The 27,323-nt window shown below is 43.2% G+C and overlaps 3 protein-coding genes across 3 annotated transcripts in view; 1 reads left to right on the top strand and 2 right to left on the bottom strand.

Moving 5' to 3' along the window:
- LOC111661039 (F-box only protein 41-like) overlaps window positions 1–404 on the bottom strand; it is a 7,213-nt gene extending 6,809 nt beyond the window's left edge. The window contains exon 1 of the mRNA XM_023414503.2: window positions 300–404. Within this exon, the coding sequence (XP_023270271.2) occupies window positions 300–404 (105 nt within the window). The remainder of the gene's footprint in view (window positions 1–299) is intronic.
- Window positions 405–5,601: 5,197 nt separating this feature from the next.
- cyp17a2 (cytochrome P450, family 17, subfamily A, polypeptide 2) lies at window positions 5,602–12,114 on the top strand. The gene is made up of 9 exons (XM_023414528.2): window positions 5,602–5,885; window positions 6,255–6,375; window positions 7,372–7,510; window positions 8,943–9,172; window positions 9,508–9,594; window positions 9,756–9,971; window positions 10,178–10,347; window positions 10,958–11,061; window positions 11,159–12,114. Exons 1-9 carry the CDS (start codon window positions 5,602–5,604, stop codon window positions 11,422–11,424), a joined length of 1,617 nt encoding a protein of 538 aa, XP_023270296.1. The 3' UTR covers window positions 11,425–12,114.
- A 62-nt stretch (window positions 12,115–12,176) lies between these two features.
- LOC111661065 (uncharacterized) lies at window positions 12,177–26,410 on the bottom strand. The gene is made up of 5 exons (XM_023414527.2): window positions 26,210–26,410; window positions 24,088–24,753; window positions 23,540–23,701; window positions 22,143–22,347; window positions 12,177–21,761 (listed from the first exon to the last, which is right to left on the bottom strand). Exons 2-5 carry the CDS (start codon window positions 24,230–24,232, stop codon window positions 19,511–19,513), a joined length of 2,763 nt encoding a protein of 920 aa, XP_023270295.1. The 5' UTR covers window positions 24,233–24,753; window positions 26,210–26,410; the 3' UTR covers window positions 12,177–19,510.
- Window positions 26,411–27,323: the final 913 nt, after the last annotated feature.

Here is a 27,323-nt window from a genome sequence, read left to right as displayed (position 1 = left end):
CTGAGTCAGAGGCGTCAGTTCCCGGAGAGAAAACTGGAGAGAGAGAGGAGGGAGGAGGGGGGAGGGAGGAGGGAGGAGGGGGTGTTATTGTCATTGCATAATATGAGCTCAGTGGGCAGCTGAGCAGCCTACACAGAAAAATCAATCACCGATCAGTAGGCTATAACTGGTTGATTGTAGCTATGGCAACAGATGGATATTTGACCAATCAATAAATGAAACACTGAACATATAAGTTATTGTTTTTGATTTGTTATTGATGAACACACACACACACCTTGGCAAAAAGGTGACCCCACGTCAGAGTCGGTCCCGTCGCTGGGGCTCGAGCCCACACTGTCCACCCACGCGCTGCACGCGTCCTCAAACTCCGACATGAAGCTGTCCTCGCGCTCCAGAAGCATTGCGTGAAAAAGTGTCTGCAGGTTTATTGCGTGTGAAAGAGTGGCGCGAAAAGAGCCTGACTGATTACAGAGTCAGGCTGGATAAAGTGGCGGTATCGGGGATTCCCTGTGGCCGGTGTTAATCCGTTAGCGGAGCCGCCGGTGATGTTCCGTTAGTCGGTGAAGCTGAAGATGCTGAGCTCCTTGTACCCGCCGCCCGTTTTATACTCTCCGTCTCCTAGGTAACTCCCGGCAAGGCCTGATTGGTCGGAGCCGGCGCGAGGGATTCCCCCCGCCGCGCCGCTTCGCAGCTGCCCAAACATGGACTGCTTCCGGTTGTGACGGCGGGTATCCCCATACCATAAAAGGACAGGCGGGAAAACAACGTAGAGGAGAGAGGGGTTTCCTCCACTGCGGCAAGAGAGAGAGATTATACAACCAGGGGGGAGGGAGGGAGGGGAGGAGGGAATCTGATGGGAGTCTGATGGAGGGATGGAAGGAGTCTGATGGAAGTCTGATGGAGGGATGAAGCTTTGATGGAGGGATGGAGGGAGTCTGATGGAGGGAGTCTGATGGAGGGATGGAGAGATGGAGTCTAATGGAGGGATGAAGGTTTGATGGAGGGAGTCTGATGGAGGGATGGAGGGAGTCTGATGGAGGGATGGAGGGAGTCTGATGGAGGGATGGAGAGATGGAGTCTAATGGAGGGATGAAGGTTTGATGGAGGGAGTCTGATGGAGGGAGTCTGATGGAGGGATAGAGGGAGTCTGATGGAGGGATGGAGGGAGTCTGATGGAGGGATAGAGGGAGTCTGATGGAGGGAGTCTGATGGAAGTCTGATGGAGGGAGTCTAATGGAGGGATGGAGGGACTCTGATGGAGGGATGGAGGGAGTCTGATGGAGGGAGTCTGATGGAGGGAGTCTGGTGGAGGTCTGATGGAGGGAGTCTAATGGAGGGAGTCTGATGGAGGGAGTCTGATGGAGGGATGGAGGGAGTCTGATGGAGGGAGTCTGATGGAGGGAGTCTGATGGAGGGATAGAGGGAGTCTGATGGAGGGAGTCTGATGGAGGGAGTCTGATGGAGGGAGTCTGATTGTGGGATGATTGAGGAACAGAAGCAGATTCATTAAAGTTGTTTTCTTGGGACAGTTTTGCCCACAGTCAGATCACTGATAATCACTGATCGATAATCACTGATCAAAGCATGGACCTGGTCTGAGGTTCACATCAGACCAAAAACACAAACTCTATATCACGTTCTGTATCTTTAAAACAGTGACGCTGCCACTGTCTGAAAGTTAAACCTGTGGTGACACTTATCAATCACATATCTATTAATCTATTGATTGGTTTATTTCACAGGGACTGTGCACTTTAATAGACATGGCTGTACATGGGACAGAGTTAGAGCCCAGAATAAATTAAGAATGAATGTTAAAATGATAAAGTTAATGATCATCTTATCTTAATTTTAATTTTAATATCACTGTTTATAGAAACATGGACTAAATATAACGGAGGAAGAGAAGGATCAATCAATCAATCAGAGATAATTACTCATCAGCAGACAATGCATTTAAAGACATTTGATGATATCTAAGATTCATGCAAATAAAACCAAATGCAGAAATATGAAAGGGGAGGTGTCAGACTGATGTTATTGATAAACCCGGAGACAGTCAGTCAAGAGATTGATCTGATTTCTGTCCGTTTCCTACCCGTGTCGCACTGAGGAGCCGGTTTCAGCACCACGGAGAGCTCTGCAGTGCTGCAGAGAGGGCGAGAGACACCGAGAGCAAAGAGAGAGAGAGAGAGAAGGAGGAGAGGGAGGGAGGTAGATTATCACATATTACTGCCCCACATATGACATTCCTGCACATCGCCGTGACGCTGTCGCCATGGCAACGGGTGAGAGATTCAGCACAGGCGTTATGTAAAATGGAGTCAGGAATAGAAGCTGCGGGGTTTACCTTTCGTTTTAATTTGAATTTATATTTTTAATGTTGTTGTTGTTGCTGATTCTGACATGAATCACACGTGTGCGTCCACAGCAGAAGCTCAGCTGCGACAGTGACGGAGACGTTTCCACAACTGAACATTAACGAACATGTTAGTCACAAGAAACATGAAGTTTAAAGTTCAAATCTATTTCATGTCGTCACTGGACCTTTTACAGGCAGTTTTATTTAATTGGAATTGCTCCTAACGTGATGTTTGAAGTGTTTGATTAAGTACAGTTTTGAGATACTTGTACTTTACTTACGTATTTCTGTGTATACTTTTACTTCACTCGGTGGAAGAAGTACTCAGATCCTTTTCTTAAATAAAAGTTCTGCTACCACAACATAAAAATACTCCATCACAAGTAAAGGTCCTTCTAAAGTCAAGAGGTATCATCAGCTAAATGTTAAAGTAACAGGTTGTTTTGATGCTAAATGTTAACTTCAAGTATTAAAAGTTGATGCTACAGGTTTTAACTACTTTATATACAGTTAGCTGTTTTAGTCCAGTGGTTCCCAACCTGAGGGTCTGGCCCCTCCAACAGCTCACCAGATAAATCTAAGTTGTGATTTATTAATCTGTTTACAGTTTTTGGGCTTTTCTCTAATCTTTGAGAAATGTTTTCTTTGATATAATGCGCTATAAATAGGCACATTTGTGTTAAAAGCTATTAGCATGTGAATGACCACGCTACCAAGCTGACTTTTAACCTGTAAACAAAAGTCGACCTGAGGCTGATGGGAATGTCATTAGTTTTGAAGGTATTTGCTCATAAAAGTATATGACGAATAAAAATGTTGATCTGATGATGGCAAAAAATCACCAAAGTGATTAAAATTCAACCACAGGGGAACATGAACGTCTGAAACTAATTTTTATAACAATCCATCCAATAATAGTTAAGATATTTCACATTAAAAAGTCAACCTCATGGTGGCGCTGTAGGAAAAGTCAAGGGATCATTGAAGTCAGTAGGGTTCATCCTCTGGGGACCATGAACGTCTGCAGAACAGTTCAAATTGCAATCTATCCAATAGTTGTTAAGATATTTCAGTCAGGACCAAAAAGCTAATAGCAAGTCAACAACTAAAATCCTCCAAAGTTCTTTATACAAAAACCTTTCATTTTTAGCTCAAAAGAGAATTCTTTACATTTATTTGAATACAGTTAATGTTCTTCTGTAGCGTCGCCACCTACTGGCCAGGAGAGGAACTGCAGTGGTTTATTTTGTATGTTGGGGTTCATTATGTTCTGGACAAGAAAATAAGTTTGTTTTAAGTTAAAGGTTTAAAGTGCCATCAATGTCAGGACAGGCTGGTAGTCCAGAGAGTTTATTGCTCAGTATTGAAACTAGATGGGTCTACCAAACACAGGTCCAGGGCCCCAAAGGGATAAGAGGGGCCCCTGACTTCACCTTCAAAATGTCACAGAAATAAAGATAAAACAACCACAAAGAGAAACAAATAACCAACCAGAATCACTGCCTCCGCCACTCAGATTAGTTTCAGGTAACATCCCTGTTTTTCCAGAGGTGGATAAAATATGAACCATTAGTGTGAATTTTTTTTCATAATTGCTGTGAAGTGCTGAGTATTGGCTAAAATGTGTTTTGTGAGGTCACACTGACCTTGACCTTTGACCACCAAAATCCAATCAGTTCGTCCTTGAGTCCAGGTGAAAGTTTGTACCAAATTTAAAGAAATTCCGTCGAGGCATTACTGAGATATCGTTTCCACAAGAATGGAACGGACAGACGGACGACCCAAAAACAAAATGGCTGCCGGAGCAGAGGCATAAAAACACCACAATGACATATCTTTTCCAACTGGCCGTCTAGCTCCTGCACAGTGAGGAGGGGGCCTTTAACATTTCAGTGCCCAGGGACCAACGGCCTCATAACCGGCCCTCATTGAACCCAGCACCAGCTCCACCTGTGTTCAGACGCCGCTTACGTTTGTGTTTGCGCCCAGACTGACAAAAATAGCGTCAGACATGTTTGTCTCAGAGCAATCATCACAACATGTGACCAATCAGGGGGCAAGGCTGTGATCTGAACAATCAGGTGACCGTAATGGATGACGACGCAGATAAGAGAGAAAACCCTCTCACATAAAAGTGTGAAAAGACTAAATCAAGAAGCAAAGATGATGGAAGTGTACATATATATATATACACACACACACACACACACACACACGTATATGTGTGTGGGCGAGAGAAGAGAGACTGTTGCCATGGCGCTGTGCCACCTTCTGTTCCCTCCACCTGTTACAGAGACCACACACACTCCCTGTATCAGAGCCACATTACTGTGTTCGAAGCCTCGTGGCGTCACAAGCTCTCTGGCCTCCGGCTTCTGTCATCTGCAGCCACTGACTCACACTTTATATCTGTCAGATGAACCAGTCAGTCGATCTGTCGTTCAGAGGACGGAGCGAAAACAAGCGGAAAATACCAACAATTTAAAGCTGCTCCAGTGTAAAGGTCTGTGTCCATGTGTAGTGTGATTATAGATTATAGATCAGCTCTAGCTTCTATATTAATACTGTGAAAGTATCAAAGCCTCAGTCCACAGAGAAATGCACACAGCCTGTATTCAGAAACTTTGTGATGTCACAACAAAGCAGTCACCAAGCCCCGCCCACCTGGACCCACCATCCAAACCTCCTCCTCTCTTCTGATTGGCTCACCGACCTGTTGTTACTAGAGCTGTTTAACAATCAGAGAAACAAACATGATAGAAACCTGGTTTCAGGTAAGTTGCATCAACACAGTAAAGTTTCAGCAGAGTCGCTCTCTTTATGCGTCAGCGCAGAAATACAGAGGAAGTGCTCGCAACTGTTTCTTTTGTCCCTCTGATAAAAAAATGTAAAACCTTCTTCCTTTGTAAACACAGCTGTAATTATATAAAGTAATGTGACCACACATGATGATGATGATGATGATGATGATGATGTGGTGAAGGAGACCTGACGTGGTTGCAGCTGCAGCCTGATAACATCAAGGCCGTTTGACCAAGATAAACACACACACACGGCCATGGTGAGGCCACACACATTAGTACTAATAACATCACACACACACACACACACACACACACACACACACACACACACACACACACACACACACACACGACCTCTGACCTCTCCAAGGTTCCTCCCTGAGATTAAATCCAGGACTTCCAGTGTCTCTCTTCATTCTCTCCTCGTCAGCCATGTTCACCTGTCTCCTCTCCTCTCTTCCTTCCTTCCTCTCCCTCTCTCCCTCCTCCTCCTCCTCCTTCTCTCCACCCTTCCTCCTCGTCCTCTTCGTCACCACGGCCGTCGTCCTGTTCCTGATCACACGTCGCTCCGTGCCTGAAGCCAAACCTCCGTCCTGTCCTCCCCCGGCTCGGGACTCCATCCCCTGCCTGCCTCGGCTCCCCGTCCTGGGCAGCCTCCCCTGGCTGGGAGGAGGAGGCCTCCCCCCACACCTCCTCTTCTCCCAGCTCGCCCAAAGGTGAGGAAGTTTCTGATCCTGGAAGATCTAGATAGAAAGAGTCCTGTTGTTTAAAAGAACCTGTTTGAAAGTGCTAGTTATGTAGTTTGAGTTTGAGTGAGTTCGATTTTGTGTCGTTGTCTTTTATCTATTTCACAATCAGTCCGTTAATAGAATCAGCAGCTGATTTGATGATTGATTAATCACTGAATTCTCTGGTTCCAGCTTCTTGTTTTCACTCTGTGATTTCGAACTGAATCTAAACTGAACGTTTGTACGAAGACTTTGACTGTAACAGACGTTTTTCACTGTTCACTGACATCTGTGTGTGTGTGTGTGTGTGTGTGTGTGTGTGTGTGTGTGTGTGTGTGTGGTGTGTGTGTGTGGCAGGTACGGGTCTCTGTTTGCCCTCCACCTCGGCCCTCACTACACCGTGGTGATTAACGACCATCAACACGCCAGAGAGGTGCTGCTGCAGAGAGGGAGGGACTTCGCAGGACGACCGAGCATGGTGACACATCAAAATACAACGGAAACCAATAGTCGATTAATCAATTTGCTAATCAACAGAAAATTAATCTGCATCTACTTTGATAATCAGCAAAAATGTCAAACATTTCCTGGTTCTCTTCTTCTGGGACAGTGAAGTGAAAACGTTTGGGTCGTAGATTGTTGTTGTCTCTTTGGGCTCTCAGTTCTTCTGATGTGTATTTATAATCCCATATTAATTAACAATAACGGATAAATCAATAAAATAATCAATAGATTAACTGACAAAAATGATCTGCTTCCCATTAAATTTACTGGAGGATGAACGTGACTGAACATTATGACCCTGAATTGTAGTTTCTCATTCTGAGCCTTGTTTACATATTGAACAGATATTTATTGATCTAAATCAGGAAACTTTCCAAACTCTTAATCATATTTCATGCTTTAATTTACCCTGTAATTGATATATACTGTTGAGTGAAAAAAAAAAATTTAAAACATGTTTTTATTCCCCAAACCTAAGATACACTGCACCTTTAATGACTTATCGTGTCTTCATGCTACAGAAATGTAATTTATTCACTTACCAAAAAAATAACCTGCTCTGTTTTTCTGAATCAATTAGATCATATCTCAGAATTAGATTTTGTTAATTCAGAAAAACAGCAGGATTTTTTTTTTTTTTTTAAAGAAAACTTTTCTCAAACAAATCGTGTTTTTCTGAATTGACGAAATAATTCTCATAATTATAATTATAATAATTATTGATTCTTCTTGTGGGACAATAACGATCCGATCTGAACTGACATACACATGAATTAATAAATAAAATCTAAGTCGGATGAAGCATATAACCTTATAACATGTATCATTGAACAACAGGTTGCATTTAGTTTTGGAGAAATCTTAATGTAACTGTTTAATATAAAATTAACAAACCTTCCCGTGTAAAGTCATGTGATTGTTTCAGATGCAGTGAACAGGTTTCCCTCCAACATTCACTTCCGCTCCGCAGGTGACCACCAACCTGTTGACCAGAGGAGGTAAAGACATCGCATTCGCCGACTACTCTCCTCTCTGGAAGTTACACCGCCGCCTCGTCCACAACTCCTTCACCCTGTTCGGAGAGGGAACCAGTCGACTGCAGGATATCGGTACGCTACATATTAATGAGGTTTATTTCAATAGTAACACTCGAGTAAAGTAAAACTGTAAGTTCAGTATTTTAATAAATGCACTTTGTTTGCTTAGGAGGATTTCAGGGGTAAATGAATTAAGGAATAATTAGTGATTATAAAAGATAAACCAAACAAACAGCTCGTACATATCAATTACAGCAGAACTAAAGGAGAGTGAAGCCTCTTCCCAATAAACCATCTTTGTCTGTTTATCGGTGTTTACCTGACTCAGTTTCCGGCACCATGATACCGTCTGTCTAATGGCGGCCTCCGTGGACGATAAAGCCGGTGGTGTGTTTCTAACCGTCGGTATCTGCACGGTGAGACTGCTGCTAGCTTAGCAGTAAAGGGTAGGCAGGTTATTTCAATGTTTATTTCTCTGAGAAACCGAATATTTTTACGACAGGTGAGCAGCGCTGGCGCCATTTTGGCTGGAATCGCCGCTGTGTTTGGTGGGCGTGGTTTAAGTTGCGCGGGTGAATTGATGGGCGTGCCCGACACGGAGCCAGAGTTTTTGTTACTTCCGCCCGGGAGTTATGTTAGCCCTGTGTGTTTCACCGTCAGAAGGATTACGCACAAAGTACAGAACCGATTTTCACCAAACTTGGTGGAGGGATGGATCATGGACCAGAGAATAACCTATTAAATTTTATTAATTTATTATGAATTTTAAATTTTTTCTCTGAAGTATGGTTTGTTGTTTGACATTGGCCTTGGCAGAGGTCTGCTGTCTCTGAGTGCCCCTCTTAATTTTGTTTTATTTTAAAAAAACAATACACTCATTAACAGCAAGATGTAACAGAGCTCAAATATGTAAAAGAGAAAGGATCTCTTTTGTTGTTTATATTATATTATAAATATAGATGATTTTTTTTTTTTACGTGTGTATGTGGAAACAAAATGACATTTGTAGTTTAGACTGTTGGTCAGGCTCATTATTTCTATTTTTACAAATAAAATGATTAATAATACAATTATTTTTATTATTCTAAAAGAAGCTAATGTTGAATTAATTTTAAAAAAATATATTTATATAACTGGTCTGAATTTTCTGCAGCAAGAAACACGTGAAAACGTTTGGTTGGACAGGTGTGGACATTTCAGTGAAACTTTGTGCTCTAACCAACATAACATGACATATCAGGGGTTTGATTACCTGTTGTATGAACCTACCGCAGACAGTTGATGTTGCCACAGTTCTTAATTTATTTGGTGGGAAATGGTTCACAGGCAAAGTATTCAAATGACAATCCTCAGGAAAAAAAGCAGAGAAAAATGCACAACACAAAAATGAGACCCACTTTTATCAGCAGCTGACCCCGTGTTGCCGTGTGCATCATTATTCCTGCAGCTGCTTCACAGTAAAAACTCGTCATATTGATGCTTCATGACGTTTCTCCCTCTCCAGTTCTGTCCTCGGTGGACAGCCTGTGTGTCGAGTTGTTGTCCGGGGGGAAGCGTGGCTTCGACCCGTCTCCCGCGGTGACCAGGGCCGTCACCAATGTTGTGTGCACACTGGTGTTCAGTTCCACCTATCGCCATGGCGACGCAGAGCTGCAAGAGGTGATCCGATACAACGATGGCATCGTGCAGACGATCGCCAGGGGAGGACTGGTGGACATTTACCCCTGGATGAAGGTACACTCACATAAACCTCATTCTAAACTAAAGCTGGACCTCCTTGAGGTTCTTCCCGGCCGTCATGTGAGTTTTTGCGAGAGTCGTGCAACAACTCACCTCAACAGCTCTCAAGGTGTTAATGACCACACAAGACGTTAAATGCCTGGAACTCGCCATTAATCACTTAGAGCTGAAGAAGCCTTTCAGATAGGAAGAAGAACCTCAAGAAAGTCCTGTTACCTTCGTACAGCTCTAAGACTTGTCAAACTCTCCTTGTCTAAAAGTGTAATTGGACCTTACAAAGATAGAAGTACAGAGCACACAAACACTGACAATCTGTATCTGTCCCTCAGGTCTTTCCTAACAAGTCTCTGAGTAAACTGAAGGACTGTATCACTGTCAGAGACCGACTGCTGACGTGCAAACTGGAGGAGCACAAGGTAACGTACAAACTCATAGAAGGCTTCGAATACTAGTCCTCACAAAGGTCTCGTCTTCAGGAGCTGAGAAGACATTTCTCTTCTGCTGTCGCAAAATTTATGTATAATTTAAAGTTTGACCTAAAGTAGAAATCTGCACTTCCTCTTTGGCTCATGTCCAGGCATCACTGAGTGACGGTGAGCCCCGAGACCTCCTGGATGCCTTGCTGAAGGGCCAGACAGGCAGCGGGCGGGGTCAAAGGTCATCTGGATCAGAGGATGAGGGGATAACGGACGACCACGTCCTAATGACAGCAGCTGAGGCATTTGGAGCCGGAGTAGAGACGACGTCCACCACACTGCTGTGGATCCTGGCGTACCTGCTGCACCACCCCGAGGTGAAAACGCCGCTGATACTGATGATGATGAAGCTAACACGTGCTTGAACATCTGCTGCAAATACTGTGGCAGGAAGCCACAGACTAAAACAATTTTCTTTAAGTATCCTCAAAAAATAGATTTGAAAAACTGATTTTATAATCAGAACACATTTCAATGCACTTCTGTAGTTCTTGAGTATAAACCATTATCATGGTCCCTCCAGGTCCAGGATCGCGTGCAGAAGGAGCTGGACGAGCACGTTGGCAGCGAGCGAGCAGTCTGCATGTCGGACCGCGGCCGGTTGCCGTACCTGGATTGTGTCATCAACGAGGGCATGAGGATCCGACCGGTCAGCCCCGTACTGATCCCACACACTGCCATGACCCACAGCAGGTAGACCTGCACTCAAATACTAGAGCTGACAATTAACAGAAAATTAATTGATAATTATTTTGATAATTAACTAATCCTTTCAATAGTTCTTAGAACATTTCCTGGGTCCAGCTTCTCTAACATGAGGATTTTATGCTTTTGTTGCATCCAGAGTCTCAGGTGGATGCTGGGATGTGGTTTCACCTGCAGTGATTTTATTTTTCTACTCTTATTCTACTACTTCTGCTTCAAAACTCGCTCAACTTACTCGACAGCACCACCTGGTGGTGGAAGCCATGCAGCACATCCACAAACATCAGGCTCAGAGCTACAAACACTCAGAACCGTGTTTGGTGACAGATGGAGATTTAATGAAAGTTCGGATGTCATTGCAGCGTCTGTGCTGCCTGTAGTCCACAGTCTGATCTATTCTGGCGTTTTATTCCTCCTGTTTCTAAAGTATTTCAACTTCTTCTGTTATTTGCATCGGAAATTATAATGTGTGGTTTTCAGACAAAATCATTAATCGATTAAATGAGAAATAACAGACTAATCAATAATGAACATAATCAGTAGTTGGATCCAGATTAAATAGACTAAAATTCGATCCATCTCTCTTTCTTTCCTGTAGTATTGGAGGTCACTCTGTAAGTCGTGGGACTCGTGTTTTGGTCAACATGTGGTCGATTCACCACGACCCCCGACACTGGGATAAACCCGACCTTTTCAACCCAGGTAAACGCACAAACACACAAACATACAAACATTTAACTTTACAAGCTTTCTAATCAGCAGCTGAACACACCAACTTTGCCTTTTCCTGCATTTCCAGATCGTTTCCTTGACGATCGGGGCCAGCGAGTCACACCCCCCTTCTTTCTGCCGTTCGGGGCGGGACCTCGAGTCTGTGTCGGTGAATCATTGGCCAGGCTGGAGCTCTTTCTCTTCTTGTCCTCACTACTCCAGCGAATGAGCTTCAGGCTGCCAGACGGGGCCCCCCCGCCCAACCTGCAGGGGCGGCTAGGTGTGGTCTTGCAGCCATTACCTTATACCGTTGTTGTCACTCCAAGGGCGGGGTGGGAGAGCGAAGCAAAATAAAAAAGGACGGGGTAAAAATCAAAATAAATGTCAGAGAAAGAAACATTACGCTAAAATTTTTGTCACTTTGTTAAAATTTTGCAGAAGTAAATATTAAAACACTCCTGTGACAATAAAGTGAAAGAAATCAAAAATTAAAATATCATCATAGTTTTCCACCATTAAAGTAGTTTATAATAGGTTGTAATAATTAGGACTTCAAATGTTTGTGAGCCTCATTCTTTAAAGTGAAGTAAATAAAATTTTGCCACAGATGTACAAAGTTACCAAAATTACTTCTATAAAATCTTTACTATTCAGTGTAAACACCATTTTTCAGATTAGATAATATCGATTACTACACAACATTGTAAATCTGAACTACTTGATTACATAAAAAAAGCTAATACTAATCTAACTGCTCCAACTAAACCAACACTGTGCTATAGCAGCTACCTGCTAATGCTATGCTTGACTAATTTCAAAAGCTGATTAAAGTACAATTGGAAAAAAATCAAAGTATAATTAAACCGAGCTTTAAAAATGAAAGCCACTTAATGTTTAATGAATAAAAGAGGATGTTTTTATTCCCTCTGAAATTGTTATTCAAAATAAACATTTCTAATTAAAAATTAATTATGATTGATTTGACAGAGCTCGAGTGTGGCCCAGGCAGACTGTAATTTGACATTATCATTGTGTTTTAATCAATAAATAAAGATTGATCTTCAGTATGGTGATGGTGTATTGGATGAATGCAGACAGACAGGTGGTAGATTTGACAAGTTTATTCAGTATATCTTCACACATTGTTAGAACAGGCTGGTTTAGTTAGGTCACACACATACGTACATCCACACATACACACTCACTATTAATTAGATAATACTAATAATTAGCATCGTTATCATCGTAATATTAAGGGATTTTAAAGACTGATCTTTTCTCTGCTTCCTTCGACTCCTCCGACAGAAACCTCATGCAAAAAGGAAGGACAGAAGAGAAGAGATAACGAGAAAACATTCTTTAGACAGAGGGAGGGGCTCCTACGAGAGAAGGAACATACTTTAAGTTTTAGTAAATTAAATCATTTTGTCAAACAACACTGGTGGCGCTGCTTCAAATCTCCTCATAGAACAAGTGAAAGTTGATCAAAGGGTCCAAAATGGTAAAAAATTGAATGAGGCCAAAAGTCAGAGTTGTCAAAAGCGTTGACTGGGTTCACGTTTCAGGGTCAGTGCAGGTTTTACAGGACAGGACTCTGAATGACTGGTTACCCAGATTAGACTGATGTGACAATATCTAGGAATCTCAAAAAAAACTTTAGTTGTTTCAGCTTCTGTTGAAACTTGAAGCTTTAACCTTTATTTTGTTGGGCTTCTGAATCAAAGTGGGTTTTTTCATATTAATGGAACCACCTCATCCTCACCTTTCACCGTCTCCTCAGCCCTCTCTCTCAGAACTAAGGTTCACATGATGCCCAAACTGATGATGTTGACAGCTTCTAAAAAAAAACACACACACCTTTTCGGATCTCTCCGAACAGCTCTTGCAGCGTGTTCTAATGATGGATTTCCATTTATAGCCTGGATACCTGCAAAGTGATGCACCATTAGCAACCATAATCAGAACTTGTGATGCTGTTATTTCCACATAAGCTGTTGCTTTTCACCTGCCGATGATAATGTGTCTGAAATTCACCCAAGGTGCACTAAATACCTGCCGCCTCCACCTCTTCTTCTACTCAGCTGACTTGAATATTTCCTCCCATCCCTCCCCAACAATCTGATGACTGCATTGCAGAAAAATGCCCAGATGTAGTCTTCAGTCACTGACCTTTGTGACTAAGTTAGCATACTGCTTCACAGTACAATCAGATCACCAATGGGGGGTAGATATCGGGGTGAGAAGACAAGGACATAATTTGAGTTACCACAGAGTTGAAGGTGGGATCACCCATTATGAATGTTGAGCCGAGGCATCAAGTTGGACTGAATCTGTTCCAGTCTGGGTCAGTAAGTGTTGACAGTCGGATGATAAAGTGTGTGATACGTAAAGATATTAATCTTGAGTCTTTTAGATGCAGATCCAGAATATTCTTATATAATTCTATTTCCAAGTGATGAAGTAGAATATTTGCAGTTTTCATGAACACTTATTCAAGCACTTGAAGATCCAGTCACCACTAAAGTGTCAAACACTGTCAACTCATGCATTGAGAAACACGCAAGAAAACATTCCACCGTAAAAGTTGACAGTAACAACAATGTAAAATAAATTATTTCTACCTAGCTATACTGGAGGGAACCTTGACTAGTGGAGCTGATCACCGGTAGAGGTTGATAAACTAAACTTTATTTGCAGCCAAAGTTTCTAAAGAAGTCTGAAACCTTTACTTTAAGAATTTCAAAGGTAATCTGAGGACTAAAGGTAGTCAAATAATCAATTATAGCTTTTAAGCAATCATACTGGGGTCAATTTTGGGTTGAAACCAAATCTGACCTGTCAGTGTGAATCCAGTCAGTGTGAAACTCCGAGAGAGGACTGTTGTTCAATGTTTTCGTCCACCGACATTTGATGAAAAACTCAACAAAAAGAGAAAGAACGGGTTTCCAAAAGTGAGCTCGGCCCTGATATCAGCCTCGCGTACAGGGAGATCATCCCAGCTTTATCATTAGGTTGAAGATTTAACCCCTAAATGCCTCAAAGCCCAATGAGTATCGATATCTTGAGTGTCATGAACTTCAGCGGGAGGTGAACCCCAAACCTTGGCAATGCTGGTGCCTTGCAGAACCTATGAAGCTACGTAGGAACTCACCCTCACTTTGTGACTCCAGGAATTCTGCTGAAGTTGTCCCGACCTACCTTGTCGGCTTCTACTACAGTTTCATTCTGTTTTGACCCTTACAGACGCTGTCAACCGGTGCTGTGAGAGCATTTAGATAAAAATCCTCAATGAAGTGACAGATGTCGCATCAAAACCAGCTGCATTCCCTTCATGAGGCTGATCCGAGAGCTGAGAGCCTTTGGGAACCCGAGCTACAGACAGATTTCTGACAACATTTCTCCAGTCATTCTGGTTGAAAGTTCACACCCACACAGAGCAGGAACAACTCTATCTAATGCTAAGTAGTAACAGTTGTCAAGTAGAAATGGCACTCTGTAACCATGGAGATATATAACCTTATTAGTTCAGGTAAACAAAAAACACCATCAACCACAACATCAACCACAACATCAACGGCTCGGTGTCACCTTTGAGCTTTCTCAAGGAGGTCCTTCAGCCTCGACGAACTCTCAGTCCACAGGCGCAAATTTTGCCTGGATTCAATCGAACAAGGTCGTGTTTTAGACCTCAGTCTGAGATGAATCAAAGACATCATCAGAGAATCTCCTGGACTGCTCCAAAGTCTGGATCGGCGCAAAACCAGATTTCTATGTCTGTGAATTTACCCACAGAGGTTTAGAAAAGGAAGATTGGATTGTGGTTATCCATCCGTGTGTGAATCCAATCTTGTGCACATTGGTTGCCAAACTGAGTACCAAGACGTCCAGCAGTCCAGAAAATATCCAGCTGCCAATCAGTTTGAAACATCTGTCCACTCCATCACGTCCTCTCCATGGCAGGACATTGCTTTTGTCATAATGAAGTCCAACATAGCTTTGTCCATCATTGGCATCCGTATGGGTCACTATGTCAGCGAAGACACACCCATTGTCCTTTTGCAACCAGTCCGTGTTGTAATGCAGCATGGACACAGGGTTTAAGGATCAGTCAAACAGACTCAAGGTCTTTCCATCGGAGAAGGCTGAGTTAATGATACAGGTGAATGACACAATCATCAGGTGACCACTGCTCCACAGCGGTTGCCATAGTTACACAGGGAGCCTGAGAACATCACTTTCCTCCTAACATGATATTGCCTCAAGATGTCATGTCTTTACTTTCAAAAGCCCCTTTCCGACTGGATTAACATCAGAGGGGAGGTGGGGAGTGAAACATTCACTGTGCTCTTTGGTGATTTAACCCATCATTCAAGACGCCATTTTAACCATGGTGAAATTACAGAAAATGGTTTGTGATAGACATGGACATTCAGCAGGACAAAAGTCTCACTCCCTGTCAGAGTCATAACTCAGTCAAACCTGATCACTAAGTCAGGAAACATATATTGATATCATTCAGTGTGAGTTACGCGTCCCGAGGATATGTCCATCACAAATAAAGGTCCATAAATCTGCTTAGAAATCATACAAAAAAGATGCTCCTGTATCTTGCAGAACATGCCTGAGAATCATCAGGTTTCTAAGTGTTTTTTGTATCAAAGTGTTGGTTGTCTGTACATCCAGTGGGTCTTCTGCAAACAGCTAGTAGCTAATTCACTTTTATTGGCGCCAAGCTGCCAAAATATAATGTTAAAAAACACAGAGCTCAAAATCATGTTGGTTCCCAGCGAGGCCTATAAATTGGTGTTATCATGTTTCCATCTATCAGGTTAGCGATAACATTTTTGACGTCCTCAATTTTCACACAAAAGTCAAATTTCACACCAAGGTGATTTGTAAATATGTAAAGTAAAAGCAAAAGCAGCTCTTGCTCAAGAGATCCACTTTCAAATACAAGGACATCACTCTGGATGGGCTTTAAATTACAGGAGGACCATTAGGTCATTGTGGCTATAATTATTACTGTGGGGCTGATATATTTCCCACATCCACCAATCACTTATTGGAGCAGGTAATGTTGAAATCACCCCTCCCCCTCCCCTACAGGCATAAATCCAGTCTGAATAAGATGTCATTTGAACATTCCCACTTTGAGGAGTTCTGGTTCAAGCAATCACCCGCAAGTACAATCTAATAACGTCACTGCACACTCTTTGTCTCATTGGCTACACGTTGGTTTACTCTGGCGTCTTTTCCAACACACTTTCAACATCTGGTTTGGATCAACACACATTTGTGAAACTTTTCTAACACAGCTTTCATGACAAGCTGCAAAAAAACAAGTGCACTTTGTGGAAGCAGGTGTAAGAAAAGGTAACGCACGTCTGACTAAATCCTATGTTCAACCTTTAGTCCCAGTGAAAAGAGAGAGTGGGAGAGCCTCTTGCTTGAGGCAAATATCTATGAATGTTTTGTTGAACAGGTTATTATCATAATGCGGACAAAGATAACAAAGATAGCATTTCTTCATTGACACAATTAAAAAGTGTTACAAATGTGTGATGCCATACCTTGTTCAAGCGTGTTGGAAGTGACTCATCTGTTAAAAACTGCTCTTACAATCATTTTACTGCTGTTGTTGGGTAAAAATGTCAGATCTCCAAGGTGTTGACTGTTTTCTTCTTCACCCTGATGCATTTCTCAGTTTGTCTGGAGGGTTCAGGACAGATTTTTATCGAGCTAATAGTGTGGCAATTGCCCAAACGACAGGGCCAATCACCTGAACTGGAGTAACAAGGTTCTCACCCAACAATGACAATGCTTTTCTTTGCTATCAACCCTTCCTGAAGCAGCTGTCCTGAATTTTCTGAAGGGGGTTATTTACACACAGACTCTTGCTGATGAAAAATATTGCTCTTCACTAATTTCAGATGCTAAGGTGGTTAGAAATACACCAGCATGTACAATACAAATGTTACTAACACTCTGTCATTGACAAAATATACTCTACCTTTAAGTCTTTCTGTCACAAAATATCAATATTGACACGCCTATCAACCTGACAGTGTACAAATACATTAATATGTAATATACAACAATGGCCTAAAAATAAATTCTAATGACTCGGCTTCTGTAGTTTTTAACGATTTATTGATTGAGGTTACTGTCATTTTGAAGGCCCTGAAAAAGCTCGACTTGTTTGGTGATTTTTGTAGAATTTATTAAGAATTCTGAATGACAAAAAAGGAGAGGTGTCTATGAATTGAGACATGCACAATGTGAAAGGTAATTTCAGAGTTTAGACAGGGACTGAAAGTAGCTTCTGTGGCGTCTGTGTTGTTCCATCTGACCTCAGATTCAGAAAAAGAGACAAAGACGGGAATGATGACGTGCTCTCATCTCTGTTCTGTTTGGTGCTTTGTTTCTGTCTAACAGCGCCCATTGTTTATTCCTATTTATGCAAAAGCTTTTCTCTGCTGAAAGGCCAACGCACAGGAAACCAGCCGATCCCTCCGCCCTAAAACCTTCCATATAGGATCAAGTTGCCACGGTCGCATCAAATCTGAGAAGCTGTCTCTCCCGTTTCATAAACTACCCACCTAATTCTGCTTTCCTGACAGACTTCTTCATCAAATCATTCCCTCTAATGAATGAATCAGTCTTCCCTCTGTCAGTCAGAGTGAATCATCCTCCTACATCAGTCTCTCTTCATTTCCAAAACAGCCAATTTGTCCCCGGCACGTTTCCAAACCCCTGTCAGTGCCCAAGACAAGCGAGGTGTCTTCTGCTAAATCTTCAACTATTTAAAGTTGTTCTTTTCTTGTTGTTGACAGATAGATGCAAGAAACACTATGTACTTTCTGTCAGAGGCATAAAGCAGACCAAGGCGACCACGTTCGCAGTCTTTATGTGGGACGGAAAGCGGAGATGGGAATGATTCTGACGTTTGTGACTTGTGAGTGTGGACGTCATTGGACCAATCGACACAGCCGTATGACTACAGAAAAAAAAAAAAAATCCTGTGCATGGTCAATGCAGCTCTATATCTATTATACCAACCTTTAACTACTTTGAACGACAGATTTTTGATGCTGTATTATTAAGTGCAAAGTTTCAAAAAGATCAGTGTCAGAGTCTTAATTCATTAATTACTTGGATGCTGATGTGTTAGCGCTATTTACAAGTTGGTAACTGATAATTACGGTACCTCCCATAAGACATGGACTCAGGATTAGCTTTGTGATTAACAACCTGCTTTGATATCTGTCAACAGACCTGAAAATGAATGATTGATGGCCAATTTGCATTTCAGTCTGATCCTCACTGATTTTGTTTTCAGGAAGTTCAGCTTGTTAGCTAACCAAAGTATCCTTTAAAATCTGCTGCTGGCTGGTTAGCAAGCTTATAATGACTAGTAGTTCAGGTTGAAGGTACCCTGTGGATCAGTATTAATGCTATGGAACAATATTTTGATAGGCAGGTTCCCATTTTGGTTTACATTCACGTGGGGATGTACATGGACATATATGGAGTAAAACAAGAATAGTTAAAACTGAAGCAGGGTCCACTTAGAAAAACACAATGGCATCCTTCATCAGATCTTTCTTCCTCTGGTAAACGTAAAATCGGAGGAATATCCCTTTAAAATATGAGGAAGGGAATTAATTCAACATATTTTTCAGGCTTCAAGGATACAAACAACGAGCTTTAGAGACAGACTGAATGTAACTCCACTGGGTACGTTTGACCGACTCTTCTGAAACTCTAAGTATTTTGGAAATTAGAGCTAAAGATAAGACAGTGAACGGTGTCACTTTTAACCTCTACAAACAAATCCAAATTATTAGGCTGTTCACTCTGACTGACAACATTTCTGAATTGATCTACAGACATGTCGAAGCAAGCTGTTTCAGGTCACTCTCTGATCATACCCTCTGGTGGAGATTTAGGCATTCCTCATAAATAGACAACTCTCCAGTTTTACTCTGTTGGAATCAAATGGAAAGCAAGGGTCCTAATCTTTCTTGAAATTTTACAAATAGCTGAAAACAGTTCTCAAGTGGTTCTATAGAGGCTGTAAAACTTTATCAACCTTGGATGCAATCTGAGTAACACCTCTCCTCCTATTTAAACACACCGGTACTCACCATGCAGAAGCCTGGAACCACGGTTAATTAAAATTTCAACTCGCAGTTAGAGTTGAGGAAATGCTTCCTGTTGAATTTCTTCCTGTGACCCATCCGGTACCTGTGCTGGTCTGACTAACAGCTGCTGAAGTAGCAACATGTATTGATATGATGTGACTCATCAACATCTGCGTTGACAAACTCCTGGTTACAGAACAATTTCCAAAAACAGTTTTAAGGGTGGATGCCATAATTTACTTTCTCTTCATCCCTTGTTTGGATGACGAATGCTGTGATCTGCCCATTGATGTCAATCACACGGTCTCCATGACAATGACGACTTCTCCACTGTCCTCTGATGTTGGTGTAGTGGTGGAGGTGGGGTTACACAGTGTAAGTCCTTCCCCTGTGGTTATCTGACCTCTGACGGGGCAGTCCACACTATCATGGAGATCAGTGTTTCCACCTCCTTTTTTATCCCTGTCTCCTCCTCCTCCTCTCCTACCATCTTCCTTCCTTTCCCCCTCCTCTTCTTCCTCCTCCTCTTCATCATCTTCATCCTCTACCCGACACCTGCACACCTCGATCCCAGAGTCACCAGTTAGTCGTCGATGTCTATACTGGCTCTCATCGGCTCCCATGTCATCTTCCTCATCATCATCGTTGTCCTCCTCCTCCTGCTCTTCCTCTCCATCCTCCCAGTTGGGAGGTCCTGGTTCAAAGATGTCCACACAGGGGGAGAAGAGAGTCTGTTTTGGAGGGGACTGAGTGGCACGAGGTGAGGGGGAGAGTGAGGAAGCATGGCCAGACGACGATGCACCTTTGTCGGACTGGTGCAGAGCTGTGAGGGGGTCCAGGAGTAAAGCTGGGGCTGGGAGGGAGGAGGAAGGCAGGGCTGGAGGGGAGGGGAGAAACGTAGGAGAGGGAAGGGATGCGGGTGAGGATAGGGAGAGGGCTGAGCGGGGTGACTGAAGAGGAGCAAAATTTGATTCCAACTCTATGGTTATGGCTGGGCAGGAAGAGGAGGAAGAGGAGGATACAGGTGTTGGGAAGGTGAGCACTGGGGCAGGACAGTGCAGTGTACCTGATCTTGAACCAACACCAGAGCATGATCCAGAACCAGATCCAGAGCTTAAACCAGTCTGGATATTTGATGGTAATGGGCCGATAATGTCTGACCCTGACAACTGAGTCAGGACCAGACAAGGACCCGAATCAGCCAGTGCTGTATCTGGATCTAAACAAGATTCAAGAACAGCTACAGCCCCCGGCTGTTTGGGCAGATCTGACATGGGGCTGGGAGGAACCAGGGTAAGACCTGACCCAGGTGACAGCTCTGGGTTCTGGCAATGGGATAATGTGGGTGAAGTGGGTGCTGCATCTGTAGCTAGGGTAAGGTTTGAATGTGCGGGAGTTAGAACATGGTTGAGTGAGGAATCAGGTACGAGGGTGGTTTTAGTTTGTGGGTCTGGCACTGGGGTAAGGTTTGAAGGTATTGGCTCTGGAGCTTGGGTAAGGTTTGGCAATATTGGTTCTGGAGAGGGGATCAGGTTTGAAGGTACTGACTCTGGAGCCTGGGTAAGATTTGGCAATAGTTGGTCTGGAAAAGGTGTAAGGGTTGTGGGTACTGCTTCTGGAGATTGAGTAAAGTTTGTAGGTACTGTGTCTGCAGCTTGGTTAAGGTTTTTAGGCACTGGGTCTGGAGCTTGGGTAAGCTTTGAAGGTACTTCAATTGAAGTCTGGGTAAGGTTTGAAGGTACTGGGTCCGGAGCTTGGGTAGGGTTTGAAGGTGCCGAGATTGGCACAAGGCTAGGATTTGGGTCCAGGGTTGGGAGACCAGCAGAGCCTGTTATCAGGGCCAAAGTTCTTCCAACATTTGGGGACAGTACTGAGGTTGGGCTACTAGGAACGTTGGATGTATCAAAAGTTCTTGTGAGATTGAGGGTTTCTGGGGTTAGGTTGGCTGTGGGTCTGTCAGAAGTGCTATCTGTTGGTGTAGAAGGGCCTGAAGTGATTTTCGGGGCAGGGGTAGTTTCAGGACACTCAGATGGGTCCTCAATACTGATTATTTGGATGGTGGGGAGTGCTGTGTCAACAGCACTTGGACTAGGGAGTGTACTTGAGCTACAGGTGCTAACTATTTGGGTAGACGGTGTTAGATCAAGCTGTTGATTTATGGGGGACGTACTTCCAACAGGAATGGCAACCTCAGAACCAGGAGAGGGCAGAGGTTGAGGGGAGGCTGCCCTAGTAACAACGGCCACAGTAACAGTCTGGTTGGGAACCGGTGAGTCCGTGGCAACAGGTTCCTGAGCTCCGGCAGCGTCTGCTTCGCTGACGTCAATGGCCACCGTGGCAACCATCCTCTCAGAGGCAAATCGTGTCTCATTTACCTCTAAGCAGGTTGCCCCGGCGGTGATGGTTTCCATGGTGACATCAAGAGTGAGGGGCGCGGCCTCACTGGGCGTGGAGGCGTGGCTTGTGTCTGTCTCATACGTGACAGGTGCCGATAGGGAGGAGCTACACGGAGAGGAGGGGCAGCAGGAGTCGCAGGAACAACTGGAGCTACAGGAAAGATTGAGGTATTACAGTTTCAATTATCAGTTGTTCAATGTATGTAGTGGTACAGCAGAAGTTAGGAAAGTAGTAGTAGCATAAGTATTAATAGTAGCAATGCTAGGAGTCTTAGTAGTACTACCTGTAATCATTAGTATTCATAATAAAAGGAGTAAGTTGTAGTGGGTATTGCCATAGCAACACATGTAGTAGTAGCCTCAGTAAGACCAGTACCTCTTTAGTAGTATCAGTCCAGTTAATGGTATTGCATTGCCAGTGTTACTAGTGATACTGCCAGTATTTGCTGAAGCTAACGATTCCAGTACTAGTTACTAGTGCTTTCAGGAGCATTACCACCAGTACTCCCAGTAGCGTTAGCAGCATTGTTACCTGTTATCAGAGCTGAGTGAGGAGGGACCATCGCTGAGTGGCCGGTGCAGCAGTGGGCCATGCTGCGTGAGCAGGTGAGGGTCGACAGTGCGGGGGGGCTGCGGGTAGCGTGGGGTAGTGAACACAGAGCTGTAGGGTGGAGGAGGGGTTGACGGCTGAGCGGCCACCTCCTCATAGGAGGGCAACTTAAGAGACGCCAGGAAACCTGAAAACAGAAAGGAAGTGAGGTTAGAGCAAAGTCGCATAAGCTCGTTTGGATTTCCTGTTTTAAATTACTTTTTTAAAAGTAATTATGGAGCATTTCTGCCATGGTCAGATAGTACTCAGTGGAGGTGACAGGAAAGTACTGTATAAGGACGGGTATGACATGCAAGAAAGGTCCCTGGCCAGATTTAAACCATGAATCTTGTAGTTTTATGGTCAGCGTGTTTAGGTACGGTCACATTACACTTCAGTTAAATAACACAACCCTACACTCTACATTACCAAACACAGTGCAGCAGTGTTTCCATTGGTTGACCAAGGACATCCACAAAGCTGAACAAAAGTAAATTATGAACTGTTAGTCTGACAGAGCTGGTTGTACTAAAACAGGACTTGCATGCTTAAATTCCTCTATCGTGCTGCCCTCAATAGAAGTGAATGGGAGACAGAGCCAACATTTGTAGGACGGAGGTGTAATGTGACCATACCTTAACACCCCGAGGCCACCAGGGCGTCCCAGTTTGGGATGAATCTGACAGCTGCAAATAAGTACTTAAATAACACAGTGACATCATGTCCTGATATTCCTAGCAGCTGATGGTAGGGAGACCTCAAATATCAGCTGTGGCAGATACAATATATCATATATATATATATATATAGATATAGATATATATGTGTGTGTTTTTGTATGTTTAATTTTTTTGTTGTTGTATATAACTTGATTTATTGTCTTTTAGCATTTACCCAGAACACTGGGATGACTGAAATATTCAGAGGAATTCCCCTTTAAGACGCTCAACTGTAGATTTCCACTCGCTGACAAAACAACTGGCTGCATTGTATCTTTGATGGTTTTAATCCATCCACAGGGAAAAAACAATTTCAGGAAATACAAGTTTTTAAATCAATAAATTATGAGCTGTAAGTCCTCTCCAGCAAAGTTCCTCCAACTTGTGCATGACATAATGGGAACAAACAAGTTCTACTTTTGAAATTCAGCAGATTTCCCCTTTAAGGAAAACTCCACTGGCCTCTGAGCGGTAAATTTCCACTGAGTAGTCAAGGCAACGGATTAGAAAAGCGGTGTGTCACTTGACAGCCGAACGTCAAACACATACACACAAAAACAAAAAACAAAACAAGAACTGGCTTCATTGTCTTGATGTTGACAGACAGATGGACGGTCTTACTGAGGTCCAGCATGGAGGAGGGGTAGGAGCTTGCTCCATGGTAGGCCAGCAGGCTGATCTCCCTCTGTCTCTGCTGCTGCTGGACTCTCAGTTTGGCTCGGCGGTGTCGGTAAGCGCAGCAGCAGCTGAACAGGATGAGGACGGTCCACAGCAGCCAGAACCCTGGACAAAGTATTACAGATGTTAATAAAACAAAGACACTGCTGTGTCTCAATGGTCAGTCTGGAGATATCTGTAGGCATTAAAGTCTTCATCTCATTTCTTTCAGATTCCACATGAAAGTTTTTTTGAGGGCACGTCCAGACTGCAATTGATTGAGATCCCCCTTACTCTCTTATTTAACCTGTTAAGTGGTAAATCTGGTTATATTTTATATTTTATTTAGCTCTGTCATTTGGTTACGTTAGCTACACAGCTGTTTCACTTGGGTGTAAATATTTACCACCAACTAATCTCAACAGATTGTGTGAATTTGTGTGGTGGAACCTGTTTTAACTTAGCAATGTGCTAACCAATGCTAACAGGGAACATGAGTATGACCAACTTACACCAAAGTTCGTAGTAGTAGGTGCAGCAGCCGGTCTCTCCGCAGCAGTGTCCCGTCTCACACAGGTATCCTCCATTAGCGTTGGCCCCGGGGCAGTACCGCGGTCTCCCCAGCAGGGGCAGGCTGCCACCGGAGTGGTACTCCATCGCACCCCTGCTCTGCCCGGACTTAGCCCCGCGCCACCGCTACCTGCTCACCACTAGCCGCTAACTAGCCGTTAGCAACTAAACACGTGATCCTGGTCAGAATCCAACTACATTTTTAGCTAATTTGTTTTCTGACTGAATTTTACTTCTGGAGGGGGGCAGGTGTTTGGTGCACTAGCTCTTAGCTGCTAACCTCAAGTAGCCTCAAAATGAAGCTAATCTACATTTTCAGAGCAGGTGGGATACTTGTTTTGTTTGTGCTTGTTTGAGCTCATCACCAGAAAGATTACAACAAGATAGAAATGATTCAGGGGCCTATGGTTGTAGCTGCAGGTCTGTTAGCAACAAAATCCGAGTAGCACCCCTTACAGCTGCGGACTCTCTGATGGTTCAATAAATCTCAACTAGCAAACACAGGTAGTGGTGCTGATGACTGACGCTAAACACCACAAGTACTGCAGCTGTGGTAGAGTACCGGCTGGTGGAGTGAGACAGGATGACGGCCAATAAGAGGGCCTGAACTGGAGAGAAGAGAAAAAGAAAAAATACAATAGTTTATTGATGAACAGCACGACAGTACGTCACACACACACACACACACACACTGAAATGTCCACTACTACAGGCCTATTTGATATTCGTCACTGCACTGGCTCAAACCACGAGCCGACACAATGCTCCCTCTCTGTCCATGTCACACACACACACACACACAAGTTTGTACATCTATACTTGTGAGGACAATCACTGATATAATGCATTCTCTGGGCCCTAACCTTTAAGGACAAGTTCACTTATTTTTCCAAGTCTGACTTCCAACAATACTCACATGCCCATATGTACACTGAAAGCACTGTTGGTGGCTTAAATTGCCCAGCCTCTCCATACTGGCAGCAAAGATGTGCCTTTCTAAAGCAACCTCATTGTAAGCAATGTAATACAAAATCCACAGTCCCCACTCTGTGCTAATGTGATATTTCAGCCACAGCTAATACGAAGCTTCAGCAGGTAGGACTTCAATCAACAGAAAATGAATGGCCAACTTTTTTCATAATTCATTAATCCTTTGTCATTTTTCAAGCAAAAATGTCAAACATGTGATGGTTCCATGTGAGGATTTGCTGCTTTTGCTGGTTTTATATAATAATAAATTGAATATTTTGAAGTTTGAAACTGTCAGTCAGACAAAACAAGACATTTTAACTGTTTTATAGACTAAATTATTAATTTATCTGTAATGAAAATAATTGTTAGTAGCATCCACTTTGTGATCAACTAACTACCACCAACCAAATCTTGATCCTAAATCCTAAAACCAAGTCCTGACCCTTAAACAGCTCTTTAAATGTTCATGAGTGAAAACCTGCCAAAACGTCCTCCACACTATAGTCCTCACAATGACAGACATACGAGCGTGCGCACGCGCGCACACACACACACACACACACACACACACACACACACACACACTACTGCAGAGTCAAAACAGAGTTCAGTTAGACTCACAGGAAACGTTGGTGGTCTGTAAAGAGTTTCTTACAAGGCCAAGTTTTGCCTGCATGCTGCAGTGCTGCACACACACACACACACACACACACACACACACACACACACACACACACACACACACACACACACACACACACCGAAACTGCTATGAAACGACTGCCTTTGCAGCGTGGTAAACATGATGGCTTATGGTCAGTGAACGCAGCACACACACATAAATATATAAATATCCAGTAGTACATAGAGGCCATATGTGGACATTTTGTACATGTGTGACAATATAATCAGTTCACACACATTCTGGTTTTATTTTACTCCACCGGAGCCTGTGTACACTGACTGAATGCAGTATTCAGTGTATGTATATTATAAGTGTGTGTATTCTCAGCTGCCCAGCCTGCAGACGAACCCTCCAGCTGTTGTTAACGGCAAAATCCCCCGGTAGCTAATAAACAAAAACAACCGTACCACTCCGTCCTTCCGTCCATCCTCTTCCGCGTCCGTCTGCGGGCCTCGCTGCTGTTGTTGTCGGTGTGATTACTGTTCGTCCGTCCGTGTGTTGGTGCTCGGCACCGCCGGGGCCTCCTCTCTCTGTCTCTCCGGTTCCCCGCCTCCTCGCTCTCCCTCCTCGGTGCGACCCTCCGCCAGCCCCGCCGCCATCAGCGCCAGCGGCTCGTCAAGTCCTCGCGGCACGAGACGACACACTTCCGCCTTGTCGCTTATGTTGGTTTCAAAATAAAAGCCCGTACCGAACTGAACGGTCCCTGCCATTCGTTTTCACATACGAAAATCGTATATATGGTCATGAATGACATTTATATTATATCACGGACTATATATGCTCACATATAAGGTCAATTATTCTGTTGGTAGCTTATTTTTCACAACTGTATATGCTAATATGTATTACAGGACTTTTACAATGCCTGTATGTGCTTTGTCCATTAGGTGTTAAGATGAGCGACACTGTTTATGCCCAATTCATTCCCCACCTATGTCATGTAAATTCAAAATATCCTAAAGGAGTTTTTTAAATCGAAACAACTGGACTAGACCAGTTGTTTCGATTTAAAAAACTCCTTTAGGATACTATGACCTGGACAAATGAGAATATACACAGGCCTAAATTCAAAATAGTCTCATCAGACAATGTTTGCATCTTTTTATGTTGCAGTAGTAAAAATTAGTCATTGTCAAAATCTGTTGTGTTGTGGTTTCAGAATGATGGAGACAGAGAACAATCAGATTCAAAATATGATGCAGGCTGAGGACGATTTCTTTTCTTGGTCAACTTTCATGTTTTTCCAAAAAGATGTGCAAATGGCTTGATACAGTTACAATTCCCCGGGGGAGCGTGTCCCCTGAATATCGACTTAAGTTGGGGATAAGCCCCAAATGTTTACAATGCCACTGTTCACTCTATTCCTTATTCCCATGATGCTATATTTGCGCAGACAAACCAAAGCACAGCATTAAAACTACCTTAAACCGAACATAAGTAAAGTACTTTAATAAATGTGATTCCACCCTTGACGAAAAGTCATGTAAAAAAAAAAAAAAAAAAAGCAAAACTTTTATTTTG

This window comes from Seriola lalandi, unplaced genomic scaffold (genome assembly GCF_002814215.2).
Source record: "Seriola lalandi dorsalis isolate HSWRI2012SDOR001 ecotype SW California unplaced genomic scaffold, Sedor1 jcf7180002054532, whole genome shotgun sequence".
Taxonomy (NCBI): Eukaryota; Metazoa; Chordata; class Actinopteri; order Carangiformes; family Carangidae; genus Seriola; species Seriola lalandi.
This window is presented reverse-complemented; position numbering and strand designations above follow the sequence as displayed.